The following is a 20295-nucleotide window of genomic DNA, read 5'->3' as shown; positions in this document are numbered from 1 at the left end:
GACAGACAAATCATGAAAAGGAAATAAGTTTTTTTGCAACAAAATCAGATTTCATAATCCTTATTTCTTTGCAACCCGATGTTGAAGACCTTGGATATTTCAAAATTTTAATTCTGCTAAAATATCCAAGATTTCAATAGTCAGGTTGCAACGATATCGAAATTATAAAATTGGAGATGGTGGCAAACTGAGTTCTTTTATTACGATAAATTTTTTAAAGTTTGATTTTGTGAATCAATATAGAAATTTAGGTTAACCAAAAAATTCAAAAAGTGAATTCAATTATGAAATTTTTTTTTTAACCCACGAATATAAACGCTCTACACTCATTTATTTTAGCATTTCACCTTAAACAAATGACCCCCGCCCCCTTACCTTACACCGTAAATCGTCAGGAAATGATAAGGAGGAAAACAAATACGAGAAAATTGTGTCCAAAAATTTTATGAAAAATATTTAGAATATACAATATTGGTAAAATCCTGTGTTAAACCATTTTAACAAAAAATTAGCTCGTGCACTAAATCAATTCAGTGTGCAAATATTTTTTTTTATTTTTTCAAAAATGTTTTTCCAGACAATTTCCATGGAAAAAACCTTGAATCTTAATAAAATCAATTCTATGGAAATGTGAAGGAATTTCCACTCTCGGCAAATAAAGATTAAAGTGACAAAACCCTTTCATGATAGGGATTTTTCTTTCATGTCAGGGATTTTTCTTTCATGATAGGGATTTTTCTTTCATGATAGGGAGTTTTCTTTCATGATAGGGATTTTTCTTTCATGATAGGGGTTTTTCCCTTTCGGCCTAAGAATGTCGTAACGTACATTAGTTTTATTATTTGTTTTGCGCGATTTCGTCTCTTATAGATATCCCCATGATGGGTTCCGACCAATGAGAGTTATCTCATTGGCTAAACAAGCATTAATCTTGATATCCACAAAACAAACGTGTCTAGCTAAAGATTGCCAGCCATGTGTTTTCAGAAAATGTACACATGGGATGAAACAATATGGCTGCCAAGCAACTGTTCATGGAGTAATTTCCAAGCCGACGATAGATACGCAAAATTCAGGTGTTTACATTTTGCATCGTATTTTCAAGAAATGCACTTTTAAATAAGATATACAAGTCAGCAGAAGAAAAATTTTAAAAATCTCTTTTTTTTCAAATTGAAATATTTATTTCTTAAAAAAGTTTAATTTTACGGTTTAACGATCCATATTTTTAAAACATACAGGGTGCAGGGGTCCATAAAATTCTTTTCAATCCCATTTGGGATGGACAAATTTGAAAGAAATGGGGGCAAATTTTTTTTAATGATAATTTTTAAAAAAATTGGATGTATTTTTATTTAATTGGGTGCATTTTTTTTTAAATTGGGGGCATATGTGTAAGTGGAATTTGAAAATTTTTTTTAATTGGGGGCATTTTTTGTAATTGGGGGGCATTTTTTTATAATCGGGGGCAAATGGGGGCAAATGGGGGCAAATGTGTTAGTGGAATTTGAAATTTTATTTTAATTGGGGGCATTTTTTTTAAAATTAGGGGCAAATGTGTTAGTGGAATTTTAAAATGTTTTTTTAATTGGGGGCTTTTTTATAATTGGGGGCATTTTTTACCCAATTGGGGCAAATGTGTTAGTGGAATTTTTAAATTAGGGGCATTTTTACAATTGGGGGCATTTTTTTTAAGTTGGGGGCAAAAAATTATTTTGGGGTCGAGAAAATCAGCTATTTTGGGAATTATATGGACCCCTGACAGGGTGACGTTATTTTCACAATGGTACACAGTTTACTAAACATGATTTAAAGGTTTTTAAATGAATGTTAACGTAAACATTTTTCATAGTAACAAATGTTTGTAATAAAAAATCGTTTAGAAATATATTTCTTGATATTATTGATACTTTTGTTTGTAATTAAAGGGACTGTAAGCATAATCAAGTTTAAGTGACCCTCCATGCAATAAATAGTTAGTTAAGAATGTTTATAATTTTGAAAACAAATTATTTTCAATTGTGGTTTCTCTACAAAAATGATCTTTGCATAAAGGTGTTAAGGGTATTCTTGTGAATCGGAGGGTTACTATCTTTGCATGGAGGGTTACTTGACATTATGCAATCAATAGTTATATTTCAAAATCAATAGTTATATTTCATAATCAATAATTATATTTCATAATCGGTAGTTATTCTTCATAATCAATTGTTTTATTTCATAATCAATAGTATTTATATTTCATAATCAATAGTTATATTTCATAATCAATAGTTTTATTTCATGAGCAATAGTTATATTTCATAATCAATAGTAATACTTCATAATCAATAATTATATTTTATTATCAATGGTTTTATTTCATAATCAATAGTTATATTTCACGATTAAAAGTTATCTAATTGATAGATTTTTGAAGATTAATTTAATTCCAGTGATCTTCTTTATCCTCTTCTCTTTGCTTTCCCTCTCCTTCTGGTTCGAGGTGTAATTGAACAGAAAATATTTAGGTAAGTAGCATTTATAATTTTTTAACACAGGGACCCTTCCATCCTTTATATATCTGATAAATAGCACAACCGACTTCATATCCTGTTATTTTTAATTTATTTCAAATTCCTATGAATAAAAATGAAAATGACTTTTATCTTCTGAATTATTGTGGTATTAATATACCCAGATTCCTTCGGGGTTTCTTTAAATTAAAAATTATAGAAAATTTTGAGAAGTAAATTATAGAAATCACAATTTTTAAAGGGATTGTAAACAAAATAAGTTTCATGAGGGTCACCCACCCATCCTTTATTTAAACAATCGTTAATATATTTATCAATTACTTTTTTAAAAAAATAAGAAAATGTTTTACATTTAATTCTCAGAGATCCAAAGGATGCAAAAATTCCATGAGAATTTGTCAATTACTTCTTAAAAACTAAGCTAAAGCTAAAATCATCTTTCTAAAATGTTAATAATGTCTAAGAAAACGCTGACAGTCCCTTTAATCTTCATTTTATTTATTGCTCCAATAAATTCAGCTATCTACGGTTGCAAAGCTGAAACTTGTCGTAAAACATGAAATGAAAAATATTATTCTATTAATTTAAATTAATTTGGAAATAAGTTTTCAGTTCAGGGTGTCCCACGAAACTTGACAGTAGAAAGACGACTTGAAGGTCGTCTTTAATCTTTGAAATGATTTTCAATATTCAATAGATCACTCAATTTTACAGCTTTCAGTTTTGAAACAAAAACCACAAAATTAACCTAGTCCAGGTATTTCCCAAGTGGTGTCTGTCTTTTTTGTGCTGTCAATATGTTTTGCGTACACTCCCTTTCAGACGTCTTTTTTGCTACCGCTTTATTACAGCTATTACGATTACAAAACATTAGGATTTTATCTCTCTAAGTTCGTCAGGATTTATATATTTAAAAAAAGAGGTTCCATAACAAGTTGTAGAATTGCTTATTAAAGGTACTGTTGGCGTATACCAAAGTCGTCTTTTTAACTTGATAACTGTTTTAATCTGTTAACTTTTGCAGAGAAACCACAATTGACGAAAATCAGTTTTTAAAATTATAAACATTCAAATATGATTTTTACATGACCAGACAAAGCTTTAAAGGGTACCATTGTAAACCAGGCATTGAGGGTCACACTCTCCTAAAATTACACTTAAAGTCCCTTTACAGATTAAATTAAAAAACAAAATGTGTTCTGCAACATTAATTTGTTGAGGACACTTCTTCATCTTTAATTTGTTCTCTTCGACCAAAAACAAAATAGAAAATAAAATGTTGATTTCTAAATGTTGGTTGGCAACATCAAATAATTATAAAAGTAAAACCCTCTCCCCTAAAAAAAGTTAGTATATTTTTATATTGTCAAGAAAACTTCTTTTTCAAGCTAGACTAATGTTAAATATTTAAGATCAAAATAGAGCTTACATCTGTAAATAATACCTTACTGCTTCTGCATGTACTGTACCCTGTGAAAACAAATCTGAGAAACGCTGCCTTAGATATTTTCTTTTCAAACTTTTAATTAACTTGTAGATTCAATTCAGAAGAACAAAATAACATTGTTTAATTTTTTTAGGTTTTTAGACAAAAAATTGCTATGAATGTTTTTTTTCAAACAAAGGGTTTAAAACGAATCAAGTTTATATTCGAACTAAAAAGAGATTAGTTCAATCTCCAACTTGGTTTAAGCTTGACATAGAATTTATATTCTATAGCCCCCCCCCCAAAAAAAAAAACCCTAAATATTTGACATCCGTTTTTATTAGAAATTAAAACCCAAAAAAGTTCAGCGTCAGGTACAACTATAGTCAAGGGGGGAAAAATTATAAAAAATGCAAGAATCACCACTTTTAATATTATTTATCTTGCATTTTTTATAAATTGATTTTTTTTGCAGATATGTCGGACTGAGAATAGGATTTAACGAAAAAGACAAGAAACAGGAAAGAACAAATTTTAAGAAATTCCCCCTGACCTTTTTAAAAATCCCACACAACTATACCACCACCCCATCCTTATCCGCCTTAATTATAAATTTAAAAATTTAGACACTAAAATTTTCTTTACAACTTTCCAGCAAAAATGCGCGAATTTGCTTACGCATTCCGCGTACTTTTGCACGGAATTTTTCATTTTTGAGCGAAAATTTATTTTTCGGAAACAAGGAGCGCAATTCCGCACAAGAAAAATCCGCGAAAAAAATCCGGAAAAAAACCTTTTTACTACATAGCATTATTTGTTTATTAAATTATATATATTAATAATTTTTGTTGATCCATACCGAACGAAAAAAGTTCGCGCAAAAATTCAAAATTTTCGCGAAATGATTTTTCCAAAAAAATCTTTATTCGGTTACATATTATAATTTTTTGTTTTTCTCAATAGAGCATCAATAAGAGGAGTTATGATTGAAAATATTTAAGATTTCGTTCTAACCTGCGATTTACTTTAGTTTTAAGCAAGTAAGCTTTTAATATTTCAACTAACACTATTTGATCTAACTAAATTTTTAGTTCAAGTATAATTTTAAACTTAGAATTTTTAATAATCAGAATGCAAAGATTTAGCAATTAGAAAATTAGAAGGTGCATGACGTGTGTTTAGTTCCTGTATGTCTCAAGTTAAATAGCTTCTCTTTTCTCTTAACTAAACTTTTTCTGTAAAAGTCAAACTACTAACCTACTCAATAAAGAACTTCCCAACAAAGCTAAAGATATTTAAGATGGTTCTAAAACGAGTTCCCCAATCAAAACTTTAACCTATCCCCGCTGGGGTACTTGAAAACCAGGATACGCTGGGGGGGGGTCAATTTGACCCCCTCCTCTAAATCCCATGTTTTATGTCCAAATATGACAAATGATACATCATTAGAAAGCTCTTGTGCTCTACTTTTAGAATCTGCAAAAAAATTTGCAAATTTGCGAAAATTGAATTTTTTATCGCAAAATCCATTCTTTCAACAGAACTCCTCTGTAAGCTGTTGGATCAAAAAGAAGATAGAACGAAGAAAGTTATCAGAACTAGGAAAACTGGATAAAATATTGATTTTTCTAATTTTAACTTTGAAAAAAAGCAGATATATCCAAATTTATGAATTTTTAAGTTATATATAAGGATGAGATTTTAAGGACACAGTGTAAACCATTAACCTCCGTAAGGTCGTCTTTGACCAAAATTATTCTCCGATAACCCAACCCCAACGATTGCAGTGAACACGTTAAAAAAATAATAAAAGCCTAAAATCCGTGATTTTTGTAGTAACAACAAAGTTTTGTAACAAAACGGATATTTATTTTCAGAAGTTTAAATGTTTTATTGTTAATTGTTTCCCTTAAACCCTAAAGTTGGCCCCCTCCCCTTCCCCCGGTCTACCTGTTATTAGGGTTAATTTTTCTCTATTTTCAGACCATGCAATGGTCACCGAGAGTAAATTACATTTTTCATTTATTTTCGTTTTTTTACTTTTTTCATCTCGATGTCACACGAAAGAGAAAAGTTTTAATAGATAATAATTTAATCCTAAAATTGATAATTTTACCAAATCAAATCGAATAATTATTTTATATCAAGAATTCACTGAACAAAGAACCTTAATTGGATAGAAGGTAATAGAGGTTGGACCTTCATTCCAAAAAATTCAAGTTGGAGGAAAATCTAGGGTTTCCAAAGAATTATAACGTCCCCCCCCCCCCGCATCACCACAAAAAAAATATATTTTGGCGGTTTCTCCATGGAAATTGAATTTTATCCTGATTGAATGAGTTTAGATAAGTTTACAGAAACTGGATATAGATGGCTCTGCTATCTTTTTCTTCATATTCTTAGTTTAAAGACAATGCTGACAAAACCTTGGCTATGGCAGGTGGAAAATTAAAGAAAAAAATCTTAATATTTTAAAATGTAAACATACTTAATGTAGGTATACTACATGTATACAGCAATAACCAGAAAATTGTGGAAGACGACATTTAAGCAAAGTTTAAGTGTATTTGATGTTTTTACAAAGCAAATGGTTTTAATAGTGACTTTTTAAATCACTTATTCAGTGAAATGAACCTGTTTGCTATATGTCTTATGTTCATTGGATTTTTAAAAGTCTAAAAGTAGTTTTTCTAATCCAGAGAGTTTTCTGGTTCTCACTGTATTTAATCTCAACCGACAAATAAATCAATTCTTTCCAAAATGAAAAGTGTGTTAAAAAAATTGAATTTGTTTAGTCTGGTCATATGTGGCTGGGATATCCCAACCTTCATTACATAGGTAAATATAGATCACATAAACTAATTAGAAAACATTTTAGAATAGACTAGCTGGAGCATGCCCAACCGGTGTTACCCAGGCTTATATTATATTTTATTGTCACAGATACTCCCGCCGTTTACCCGCGCATGGCAATAAATCATGATTTAAGATGAAGTGCAGGCTGGCGTTGCCTATGATATTTCAAAAATGTTAAGAAAAAATTTACCCTATGTTATTTTGAACCCTTTTAAGTCTTTATTACAATTACAATATCTTCATATTCTTGATCGAATAAAGGTTTCAAGGGTACCATTACTGTTTTTTTTTTNTAGGAGTCCTTCCATACTAGCATAATAATTGAAGTGGAAAAGAATAAATAATGGTTTATTAAATTCATTAGCAACCATCATTGTGTGTGGAAACAATATCTAATCCAACCTAATTTAATAAAAAGATAATCATAAATATTAATATATTTTCATATTACACAAACATGCTATATTCTGTCTATTCTAAACAATATTACTGTTTCTGCAGAAAGTGAGTGTGTTATATTCAAGGTTGCGTATTAAAGTTAGTTACTCAGGTTGCGCTCCAAATGTATGGGAAAAGACCATAGAGTAATAAAACGAAGAGGTGAAGCTTAGCTCAGATGTACACATACCGACCTGTCTATTGATTAATTAATAGATTGGTCGGTTGTGTACATCACGATATGTTTACGTATCTAACGTTGCGCACTTGTATATAGAGCGATCGTATTTCTAAAGGGGGATTTTATGGAATTGACCAATTTTTAGATTTTCTTTCTTTATTTAAAGAGAATTCGAGGATGTTGACTGCAAACATTTAACAATTTTCAAATTTGTAGGTTTTCAATTTATTAGCAAAAAGTTCTGTCAAAAAATATTAAGTTTCTAGGGCATGATTTTAACTGAAAACATTCTTATTTCAAACATTTTTTATTGTTTCTTCTCTTCAACTCTTTATCATAAACATGATAGTGTATGCAGGGTTCTGCATACACAACGTTTTAATTTCATCTTCCGCCATTAATCAGTTACCTGGGAATGCTGCGAAGACGACATTTTCCGTATATTAGAACGCATCCAGAACGTATATAACCTTAATAAAAAACCTTGGTCCTACTTAACAAAAAAGAAGACCAGAGTAATCTCTCGAGAAGGATGGTACATTTGGTGTACCGTCACCACATAGATACAAGTAACTATGAAAATAAAAGTAACTATAAAAAGTTGCCTCAATTTTTAAAGACTGGGTCGTCTGTGCCGCAACGTTTTGATCTTTAATTTCAACAAAACCTTTTTATAGTCTTAGACATGTACAATTTAGATCTATAAAGCGAGTGCCTTTAGCTATAGTTTTCAAGAAGTAATTGGCAAAAATCTTAAACATTTTTGCTTTTCAGCGCTTCTTTGGTTTACTGTGTCACGTTTTGTCGTCTATAATCTACAGAGTTACCAACAAAGAATGAGGCTTCAGAGACGATTGTGTGGAATTTATACTATTAATAATGATTCTCTGCAACTCATAACTTGTATATCTTTCGGTGCCCAATCATTAAAAATGCCAAAAAATCTATATTTAAGGCAAAAAACTTTATTCAACCTTAGAATTGTCATATTCAAAGAGTTTTAGGTCGTCTTTAAAGTTCCATCCTTTGTGGGCAACCTGTATATGTGCATAGTGTACAGCAAGATCTATCTATACTGTACAACAAGCCTTATCTATACAGCTTGAAAGCCAGTCCGGTAATTTAGATGAACTGGAGCTTGCTGTCTAGACAGAGGTCATCATTTTTTTCAGTGTCAATCAAATAACGGTTGTATGATTCATGTTTTTGTTGTCATTTTGTGTGGAAAAGCGCATGCCCGAATCACAACGGTACCCTTGTAACCTTACTATGATAAGGAAGATAAAGTTGTTGTTCAGACTTGAAGAGTGTGCATTTAATTGTTTATTTCTGAAGCAAGAATTGCTCAAATCACTTTTGTAGAGAAATCATAAATTATAAAATAATCAGTTTTCCAAAATAAAAACGTGGATAAATATAATTCATACCTAATCAGACATTACAGCTATTCTATGGTCACTTGAAGTTACGTTTACAGACCCTTTAAACTGTCAAAAATGAATTATTTGTTATTACTTACTTGTATCTTTTTAGACAAAAGGAGTTTCTTTGTCAAAATAGGATTTTAACTAAATTCTTTATATATCTAATGAGTTTAAAAGAACAAAAATGACCATCTCCATTTTGGAAATGCCAGGAAGAGATCAGAGATGAGCTTTAATACTAATAGTATTGTATTTATTAATCATATTTATTTATTAGATTTACGAAAAAATGCCGCAATACATCTCAGGACGACGACATGTCATAAAATTTCCATGTTGACTGTTTTGTCATGCAACAGATGTAATTGACAATGCAACGGATAACCTGGGTATACTGCGTCAGATAACTTTGGGAGGTCTAATTTTATAAAAATATTATTAGATGGAGAAATCTGGTTTTATTATATGGCAGAACTAACCTTCTACTGGTCTCTATTTTTCTCACAATTTGTTGATGTCAAACGTAAGGTAACAAAATTTATTTGATTTTTGAAAAGGAATTGAGTCTTTGCCAGAAACTCGAATTTTCTATTTTTAATATCTTTGCAACCCAATATTGCAGACCTTTGATATTTCAAATTATGAATTCTGTTATATCAGATAATCTAAATTTGAAATATCAAAGATGTACAAAATCAGGTTTCAAAAATATTGGGATCCTAATTTTTGATTTGGTTGCATTAACTCAATTCCTTTTAAAGAGAATGTAGACAATATTTCAAAATTAGCATGTCTAATTCTCCATGGTATCCTTAAATCCATGCTGGGGGGTGGGGGTCAATTTGACTCACCCAATAGTTTTTTTAAACAACTCAAAAAGTATTTGTCTTAGGCTCTGTTGAAATTTTCTAACATTTCCTACTTACCCATAGCTCTCCCTTTAAGTCTAAAACCAGGCTTTTATACTAACTAAATCCTCAGGCACACTGTTCGAGTCCTCAAGCAAACTGCCTGAATTACTATCTTTTCTGTAACAAACTAAATTTTTGTTTTGACCCACTTTTAGTTGTCAGATTTTGATCATTTTTAGCTTTTTGGAAAGCCTATGACATAAGGAAACGCATTGCCCAAATTTTGCAAAGAAATTTTGCAAACTATTTGCATAAAACCCGTCAAAAGAAATTTGCACAATCTTTAATTTTCTTAATTAAACATCAGGTTATTTAAAATTTTGCAAACATTTTTGCATATTTGAAATGGCATGGTCAAGGGCTTTTAAGAAATGTATATTTAATTATTTTTGGACATTTTAATTGCAAACATTTATAACTGGATTTTGCAAACAAATCTATTTTCGCAAATTTGCAATTTTTTGGCAGATTCTATAAGTAGAGCATAAGTGCTTCCCAATGATGTATCAGTTGCCATATTTTGACATCAAACATGGGCTCACCATAAGATAGGTCCTTTCTCTCTGAAGTCAACAAAGGCACCTGGAATTGGAACTTATATAGTTGATAAAATTTGATACCAAATTTTCATATTCGGTTTCTCATTACTAACTGTTGAAATGTAAAAGAATCTCAAATTTGGGCGACATTGTTTAAAATTTAAAGAATTTTCTTCAAAAGTTTTAAATTTTAAGAGTAAGGAAAAGTTAACTAATCAAATTTTTAAATCCACAGGAAAGAGGATATTTTTATTCAATTAAACCAGACAATATGTGTTTATACTTTATTTTAGAAATTTAAACATTTCAATTAACAAATTTACCATCTATATTGTGAAATTACTAGCTTAAGAACCCAGTGACAGGAAAGAGGAAATTTTTATTCAATTAAACCAGACAATATGTCTCTATACTTTATTTTAGAAATTTAAACATTTCAATTAACAAATTTACCATCTATATTGTGAAATTACTAGCTTAAGAACCTAGCGTTGCTTAGGGTACTCATAGTAAATCCCACCGGTTACCCGCACTTAATCGTAAATCACAATTTTAGCTATATGTCCCTATAAAAAAAAGTGGATCCACTTAACTAATAACATTCCCGAGTTCCACAATCAAAATTTGAGGCAAATCGGTCGAGGGGTTCATGGATTATGATCGGATATACAAAAAAATCGACAAACAGAGATTACAATGATTGTTTAGGATTTTGTTAAAATGTTTCTACATCATATTACTACAATCTTACTACTTGTTTAGGATTTTGTTGAGATGTTTCTACATCATATTACTAAACTCTCACTAATTGTTTAGGATTTTTTGAGAAAATCTTGGGAATAGTTCCAGGGAAATTCTCAGGAATTGGTTCTGAAGACCTTTTCGCTACAAATTTTCTCTGGTTTTTCTGAAGAATTGGTAACAAGAAATTCCCTATAATTGGTTACATGAAATTCCTTGAAAAGAGTTAAAAGAATTTCCTCGGAATGGGTAACAAGAAATTCCTCGGAATGGGTTACAAAAAATTCCTTGGACCTGGTTCCTCGGAATGGGTTACAAGAAATTCCTGGGAAAAGCTGGACATTTTCACCGGATTTTCCTGAAAAAGATTCCTGTGAATTTCCGCGGATTCCCAGGAAAGATTCCTGGAAATTTCCGCGGATTTTCCACAAAATTGTTACTTGGGTACATCATATTGCTACACTCTCACTAATTGTTTAGGATTTTGTTGAGATGTTTCTACATCATATTACTACACTTTCACAAATAATTGTTTATGATTTTGTTTAGATGCTTCAACATCATATTGCTATACTCTCAAAATTAATTGTTTAGGATTTTGTTGAGGAGATGTTTCTACATCATATTACTAAACTCTCACTAATTGTTTAGGACTTTGTTGAGATGTTTCTACATCATATTACTAAACTCTCACTAATTGTTAAGGATTTTGTTGAGATGTTTCTACATCATATTGCTACATTCTCTCTAATTGTTTAGCATTTTGTTGAGATGTTTCTACATCATATTGCTACATTCTCACTAATTGTTTAGGATTTTGTTGAGATGTTTCTACATCATATTACTAAACTCTCACTAATTGTTTAGGATTTTGTTGAGATGTTTCTACATCATATTACTAAACTCTCACTAATTGTTTAGGATTTTGTTGAGATGTTTCTACATCATATTACTAAACTCTCACTACTTTTTTAGGAATTTTTTTAGATGTTTCTACATCATATAACTAAACTCTCACTAATTGTTTAGGATTTTGTTGAGATGTTTCTACATCATATTACTAAACTCTCACTACTTTTTTAGGAATTTTTTTAGATGTTTCTACATCATATTAATAAACTCTCACTAATTGTTTAGGATTTTGTTGAGATGTTTCTACATCATATTACTAAACTCTCACTAATTGTTTAGCATTTTGTTGAGATGTTTCTACATCATATTGCTACATTCTCACTAATTGTTTAGGATTTTGTTGAGATGTTTCTACATCATATTACTAAACTCTCACTAATTGTTTAGGATTTTGTTGAGATGTTTCTACATCATATTGCTACACTTTCACAAATAATTGTTAAGGATTTTGATGAGATGTTTCTACATCATATTGCTACACTCTCACTAATTGTTCAGGATTTTGTTGAGATGTTTCTACATCATATTACTACACTTTCACAAATAATTGTTTATGATTTTGTTTAGATGCTTCGACATCATATTGCTATACTCTCAAAATTAATTGTTTAGGATTTTGTTGAGATGTTTCTACATCATATTGCTAAACTCTCAATAATTGTTTAGGATTTTGTTGATTTTGTTGAGATGTTTCTCCATCATATTGCTAAGCTCTCACTAATTGTTTAGGATTTTGTTGATATGTTCCTACATCATATTGCTACACTCTCACTAATTGTTGAGGATTTTGTTGAGATGTTTCTCCATCATATTGCTAAACTCTCACTATTTGTTTAGGATTTTGTTGAGATGTTTCTCCATCATATTGCTTAACTCTCACTACTTGTTTAGGATTTTGTTGAGATGTTTCTACATCATATTACTAAACTCTCACTAATTGTTTAGGATTTTGTTGAGATGTTTCTCCATCATATTGCTACACTCTCACTAATGACATTTAGCTGGATATGTCATCTTCACAGGTTATTTTGTACTATGTACTTGTTGACATATAGTCAAATAAATAAATAGACAATAACGGGCTTTTCGGAACTTTATTGAAATAAAACAAAGAAAGTAAATAAAGTTTATAAATAGTTTTCCTTAAGAGGGATAGGAAATGGTTAGACAGAAATTAGGATTATTGATTATTTGGTGGTTATCATGATGAAAAATAATCGGGAAAAGCTGGAACTTCATGTTGACTGCCCGCAGGTTCTCAGCAGTTTCTCTCCCATCTAGGCTTTAGTGTCAGGGATTAAATGGGTTACTAGTTACTTTGGTTTTTACCCTGACATGTTGTTGGCTTCGACATTAACAGCATCCGCTGAAAGGGCTGGGATCTGTGGCTGATTCATGAAGGAGTTGGACGTCCCTTTAAGGCTGGAGGTGTTTACGTCACGGCATATCTATTCCAACTGAAGTACCCTCCCCAGTAGGTGGAGGAAGGGGGGGGGGTAGGAACGTGGATTCCACATCTTCCCATCTTGAGAATATTACGCGGTCCACTGCGCATCACAAACTTCATAAAAGATCGTCTTTAAAGATGAATTTGTTTGACAGTACTGTGTACTCTAGTATTTAGTAGTATTTATTGTACTTTGTGTAATCTTTGGTTGGATGTGTTGTAATGTTTGTACTCTAGGGTAGGATCTGTTGTAATGTTTGTACTCTTGGATAGGGTCTGTTGTGATGTTTGTACTCTAGGGTAGGGTCTGTTGTAATGTTTGTACTCTAGGATAGGGTCTGTTGTAATGTTTGTACTCTAGGGTAGGGTCTGTTGTAATGTTTGTGCATGATTTTGCTGATCATTGGCTTGAACTGGGCAAACTGCTAAAATATGCAAAATTTCAGGTAAAATTTTTGCGGAAAATAATGGCAGGTTTTTCCAAAAATGTTCATTGTACATTTGCATGCTTATTTTTTTTTAGAATTTATAAGATTTCCTGGCAATTCAAAGGCACAACACAATTACGTTTCAAAACTGCATTCTGCAAAAGTTTCCAGGAAACTTTTATCCAAACTTATAATTCTGTTACACTAATAAAAGCATCACAGCATTAGGCATTATTTATAAATCTAAAGTGTACACCCATTAAGCCAAAAAAATTGGATCATGGGAAAAAAATTTTTTTCTTGATTTAGGTTTATTGTTTTAGAAAATGTGTGATGCAGTTTTTGTAGTATTCTGCAGTGTCTGGGTCTCTACGAGAGTAGGTAAACCCATTAGATTAAAGGGAGCATATATATGGACGTAATTTCAAGAAACCTTCCAGCTATAGAGTGGCATATTCGATTCACAAGGATACCCTTTAATTCTTAATCTATGCATTAATGATTGAATTGTTTTTTTATCTGAAAATTGATAAGTTTGCAAAAAAAGTAACTTTCAGGTGTGAACAGACAATAAATTAACGTTTATTTGTTTGAATGATATATTATTTTGAGAAAAAAACTCAGCGGTAGCGGTTGAACGAGCTGTTAAGATCTAGCCTAAAATCTACATAGTCTTTTAAAGGTTTTTTTGCTTTTAATCGCTGGATTTTTTGCTCGGTTAAGATTTTTCAGCAACTTTTTTGCTTTCAACCGCTGGCTTCAAGACTTTGAAAACCTTTTTTTTTCAACCGCTATGTTTAAGGTTTTTCAGCACTTGCTTTCAACTGCTGTGTTTAAGATTTTTCAGCAACTTTTTCCCTTTTAACCGCTGGGTTTAAAATTTTTCAGTAACTTTTAGACCTTTAACCAGTGCTTAAGATTTTAAGCACATTTTTGCTTTCAACCACTAGTAAAAAGTTTTTCAGTTTTTCAAGCTTTTTAGTAACTTTTTTGCTTTCAACCTATGTGTAAGATTTTGCTTTAAACCGCCTGGTTTAAGATTCTTTAGTTAGTATAAAAGCCCGGTTTTAGACCTAAAAGGAGGGCTATAGGTATTTAGGAAAAGTCAAAAAAAATCAAAAGCCTCAATACATTTTTAGTAAAAAAATACGGTTTAGTGAATATGATCTGTGCTAAAAAAAACAAGATTATTGCTGTTCAAGAAATGCATTTGCAGAAGCATGAACTTAAAGGAATTTTTTTTATAAATCCTTTAAAAATGGTTTTTCAGAACATTTCAGTTTCTTTGTAAAATATTTTTCATCATTTTATTGTTTTTTTTTTTACTTTAGATCTTTCTCGAACTTTCCCTGATAATATTTTCCAGTTAAAATATGAAAGTTACATGTATGTATATTTACAAAGTCAAGCTAAAAAGAATTATGACAATGGGAGATTTTTTAACCATCGATTTTGTTTCAATATGGCATGATAATCAATCAAGTTCTTTAGGCAATTAACCAAATGTATTTTTTTTGATAGATTCCTTTGAAATTAGTTAGATATTTTATGAAAATGGGACCACTGTAACAGTAAAGTAAACTGTAAATTGATGGTATTTTGCATCTGCATACTGCATACATGGCAAGTGAACGGTCTCTTTAAATGTTATGAATGTATTGTTTTATTACAGGAATCTATCCCCAATGGGTTCTATACTCAACAACAGTAGAAGCAGGACAGGTATTTAAAAATATAAATATATAAAAGTAGCTTGGGAACCCAGCTTTGCCTAAGGACTGAACTTTCTCTAGAAAAGTCAACCTAATAAACTTATATTTGTTTAACCAAGCTAAGAATATTCTGCAGCTTATACCAAGTTCCAAATCAAAAATTTGAGCAGATTACTACTATATAACTTGATATATGCTGAAAGGGCCAATTCTTTTAAATTAGTCAAAGTGTATTGAGAGTGTTTTAGAAACATTATAGGCAGTCTCTCAAGCATTGAGATTTGTCATATTATTACATAGAAAAAAACTTTAGTTGTTCACTGAAAAAGTTTTTTTCTCCATGATTTGTATAGGACGGAAAGAGATTATTGGAGGCAATTTTATTAACTTTCCTGGACTCATGTTATGATGTCAGCTGAAATAAGCATATTCATAAATGAAATGAACATGCAATGAACATGCAATGAACATAAAAAGAACATGAAATGAACATGAAATGAACATGAAATGAACATGAAATGAACATGAAATGAACATGAAATGAACATGAAATGAACATGAAATGAACATGAAATGAACGTGAAATGAACATGAAATGAACATGAATCTATCTATAGATGATGGACATGTTCCCAATGTACTATGTTTTCAACTTTTTACTCTCAGGTAACAAAATTAAAGATTTTCATTTGGTAAATATTATAATATTTCTTAACTTAGAAATAAAAAAACCGATTTAGTTCAACTTATGACTAATTTTAATACAGCTTACCCCAACGATTTTGAGCCATTGAAAGGCTTTTTGAAATGTCGTCTTGACAATTTTCGATCATGGGCTTTATACTTTTATACCTAAATCTAAATAATTGCAAAAATAAATACATAGCCATGAAAATACGGAAACAGTTTTAAAAATCTCCATATAATCATTTAATTAAAAACTAAATATTTTCAAAATTCTATGATCAGAAAGTTAAGAATACGACATTTTATAATTTCTTTCGATGTCTCTTTATATTGGAATTTAACTGTAGAATCACCAAATGTTACTTGCATGACTGAAGTTGAAAATGAAAAAAGTTGAGGAAGAGATTTTTCTCCTCATACTCGTGGACCTATCCGATTAAAAATGCCTGTAAAATACTTGACAAAATTGAAATATCATCATTATTTGTTTAAAATAGACCAATTGAATAATGTTATTTAGGGCTCCTAATTCTTCATCTTTTTTGGACTTATTTTATTTTGAAAGCTGCTTATAAGGTAAAAAAATGTTGAAACATTTATTTATTCTCAAATTTTTGCATGGAGCCTCTAAGAAGTACAACATCCTTTCAAGTTTTAAAAAGCCTTGAAGAGCATACATTCTCAAATTCTTGCTTAACTTCCTTAAAGTTAAAAAAACATTTAATTTTTAAAAAGTTTAAAAATATGTAATTTTGAACATACCCAAAGTTTTTTTTAAATTACGATCATATTTTTTTTGAAAGTGTAGACCTAGAGATTGGCTTTTTTCATTTCGCTCGTTCATCTTTTGTGAACAACCCATTTCGTTAGTTTTTTTCAGTCGTTCAAAATAAAATTGATTTGAAGATTTCGTTCGTTCTCCAAAATATCTTTAATGTTCTACCTATTTTGTTCGTTTTCTCACTGAACGATCATTCAGTAGCTCATGAAAAAAATTGTTTGTTCAGTAATAAAAACTAAAGTTGTTTTCAAAAGTTTGATCTAAAAATGTTCTTCATTAAAAACTATCTTTAGTAAAAATGTTGTTCCAAAATATAGCTAGCTCAGTAAAAAAAGCGAGCATTCTTTAAAAAATCTGTTGAAAAAATTGTTCTTTCAGTTAAAAATATCGCTTTTGTTCAAGTTTGTTTTTATTTTTAATTTTAATTTTAATTGTTCGCTGTTGTGCCTTTTTTCATTCGTTTTAAAAACGATAATTTTTCATTTCTCTAAAAAGTTGTTCATCCATCATTCTTTTTTTTAACGGCTCCATCGTTCTCAAAAAGATCGTTGGTTCACAAAAACGATGCCCGTCTCGATGTAGACCTCGTGAACTGTTTTAAATATTCTAGGCTGTCATGTTCTCTGATGATATCTCAGACAACAGAAGTGAAGGAGACGAATCAGAACCTGAAGATGAAGGAGAAGAAGAAGGAGACGAAGGGGAAGATAACAATGACGATATAGAAGACAAAGGACTCGAAGACGCAGAAGAAGATGGATATAAGTCTGATGATGATTATGAAGAAGAAAGCATAAGTTCTGAATTAGATTACAGTAAAGAGGAAAATACATAATAAATTAAAATCAAATAAATTAAAAATAAATAACCTTGAATTTAGTTTTAAATGTTGCAATTTAATTTTAAAAGAAATTGAGTTTTTGGTCACAACTCTGATTTTCAAATCCCAATATCTTTGCAATCTTATTTCGTCTACTAAATAAGGTTATGAATTATGAATTCTTTTAGATCAAATAATATAAGATTGAAATATTAAAGGTTTTGAAAAATCTGTTGAAAAGATAGATAGAGATAGAGAGATAGTAAAATACAAATTTGTAAAAAAGACTCTCTTCCTCTGGTTGAACTTAATCTTAAACGAATGCCTATCAAGAAACCCCTGAACTCAATTTTTAATGGATTTTCTTCCTCGGAACTCCTAAACTCAACCTTAAAGAGAATGTCTGTCAAGGCTCCCCAGAACTCAACCTTAAAGGGAATGTCTGCCAAGAAATTCCTAAACTCAATCTTAAAGGGAATATCTGCAAAAAAACCTTAAACTCAAGCTTAAAAGTTAATTCTGCCAAGGAACTCCTAAACTCAATCTTAAAGGGAAAGTCTGCCAAGGAACTCCTAAACTCAATCTGCCAAGGAACCCCTTAACTCAATGTTAAAAGGAATTTCTGCCAATGAACTCCTAAGCTCGATCTTAAAGGGAATGTCTGCCAAGAAACCCCTAAGGTCAATCTTATAGGACATATCTGCCAAAAAACCCTAAACTTAATCTTAAAGAGAATATCTGCCTAGGAACCTCAAAGCTAAATTTAAAGGGCAGGTCTGCCAAGGAATCCCTTATCTTAAAGGGAATGTCTGCCCTGAACTCCGTCTTAAGGAAATATCTGCAAGGAACTGCTATCCTCCATCTTAAAGGGAACGTCTGCCCTGAACTCCGTCTTAAGGAAATATCTGCAAGGAACTGCTATCCTCAATCTTAAAGAGAATGTCTGCCCTGAACTACGTCTTAAGGAAATATCTGCAAGGAACTGCTATCCTCAATCTTAAAGGGAACGTCTGCCCTGAACTCCGTTTTATGGAAATATCTGCAAGGAACTGCTATCCTCAATCTTAAAGGGAATGTCTGCCCTGAACTCCGTATTAAGAAAATATCTGCAAGGAACTGCTATCCTCAATCTTAAAGGGAATGTCTGCCTTGAACTCCGTCTTAAGGAAATATCTGCAAGGAACTGCTATCCTCAATCTTAAAGGGAATGTCTGCCCTGCACTCCGTCTTAAGGAAATATCTGCAAGGAACTGCTATCCTCAATCTTAAAGGGAATGTCTGCCCTGAACTCCGTCTTAAGGAAATATCTGCAAGGAACTGCTATCCTCAATCTTAAAGAGAATGTCTGCCCTGAACTACGTCTTAAGGAAATATCTGCAAGGAACTGCTATCCTCAATCTTAAAGGGAATGTCTGCCCTGAACTCCGTATTAAGAAAATATCTGCAAGGAACTGCTATCCTCAATCTTAAAGGGAATGTCTGCCTTGAACTCCGTCTTAAGGAAATATCTGCAAGGAACTGCTATCCTCAATCTTAAAGGGAATGTCTGCCCTGCACTCCGTCTTAAGGAAATATCTGCAAGGAACTGCTATCCTCAATCTTAAAGGTAATGTCTGCTCTGCACTCCGTCTTAAGGAAATATCTGCAAGGAACTGCTATCCTCAATCTAAAAGGTAGTGCCTGCTTTGGCTCCCCTTAATCCAATCATGCAGAATCACAGGTCTTATTAAGAGCAGAGTCACGATACCAGAGTTAACGATTGGGAAAAATTGTAACCTCATCTAATGAGCATGATTTAAAGAAAAACACATGGGAATTTTTATAGAAATATTTTGCTATTTTGTGAATAAAACAATGCGTACAAATAACGCAAAAAATTGAAAAAATCTAAATTGGTGTGTAAATTTTAAATCAGGGATTTTCTGGGATATTTTTTGATTTCGGATTCAAATAAAAGTATGTTGTTGTTTATTATAACAGGTTCAAGATATGTTGTCAATTTCTAACTGTTGAAGGTGTGCGGTAGCCCTAAAGGTCGACATTCAAATATACATGTTCGGGGATGGAAAGCTGATGTACGTGCAGTAGGTTGGATGCAACTAATAGTTAATTTACGTGAATTTTTAGGATAATGTCTGCCAGGGAACCCCCTGAACTCAAATTTTAATGGATCGTCTTCCTGGAAACTCCTAAACTCAATCTTAAAGGGAAAGTCTGCCAAGGAACTCATAAACACTACCTTGCAGGAGGAACTCATAAACTCAATCTTTAAGAAAGTGTCTGCTAAGGAACTTCTGAACTCAATCTTAAAAGGAAATGTCTGCCAAGGAACCCCTGAACTCAATCTTAAAGGGAATGTTTGCCAGGGCTCCCCTAAACTCAATCTTAAAGGGAATGTCTGCCAAGGCTCCCTGAACTCAATCTTAAAAGAAATGTCTGCCAAGAAATTTCTAAACTTAAACTTAAAGGGAATATC

General features: G+C 31.3%; 1 protein-coding gene across 1 annotated transcript; it reads left to right on the top strand.

Moving 5' to 3' along the window:
- Positions 1-983: 983 nt before the first annotated feature.
- On the top strand, positions 984-17885 carry LOC111700142 (ceramide synthase 6). Its single transcript, XM_023470962.1, has 14 exons — positions 984-1076; positions 2436-2510; positions 4418-4463; positions 5484-5544; positions 6288-6382; positions 6738-6780; positions 9284-9369; positions 12890-12966; positions 13753-13837; positions 14143-14200; positions 15492-15541; positions 16149-16197; positions 16739-16794; positions 17610-17885. The coding sequence occupies exons 1-14, from the start codon at positions 991-993 to the stop codon at positions 17832-17834; spliced, it is 1092 nt and encodes a 363-aa protein (XP_023326730.1). The 5' UTR covers positions 984-990; the 3' UTR covers positions 17835-17885.
- The last annotated feature ends 2410 nt before the right edge of the window (positions 17886-20295 follow it).

Source organism: Eurytemora carolleeae, unplaced genomic scaffold (genome assembly GCF_000591075.1).
Source record: "Eurytemora carolleeae unplaced genomic scaffold, Eaff_2.0 scaffold370, whole genome shotgun sequence".
In the NCBI taxonomy this organism is placed as follows: Eukaryota; Metazoa; Arthropoda; class Copepoda; order Calanoida; family Temoridae; genus Eurytemora; species Eurytemora carolleeae.
Note: the sequence above shows the minus strand (reverse complement) of the source record. Positions and strands in the feature narration are given on the sequence as shown.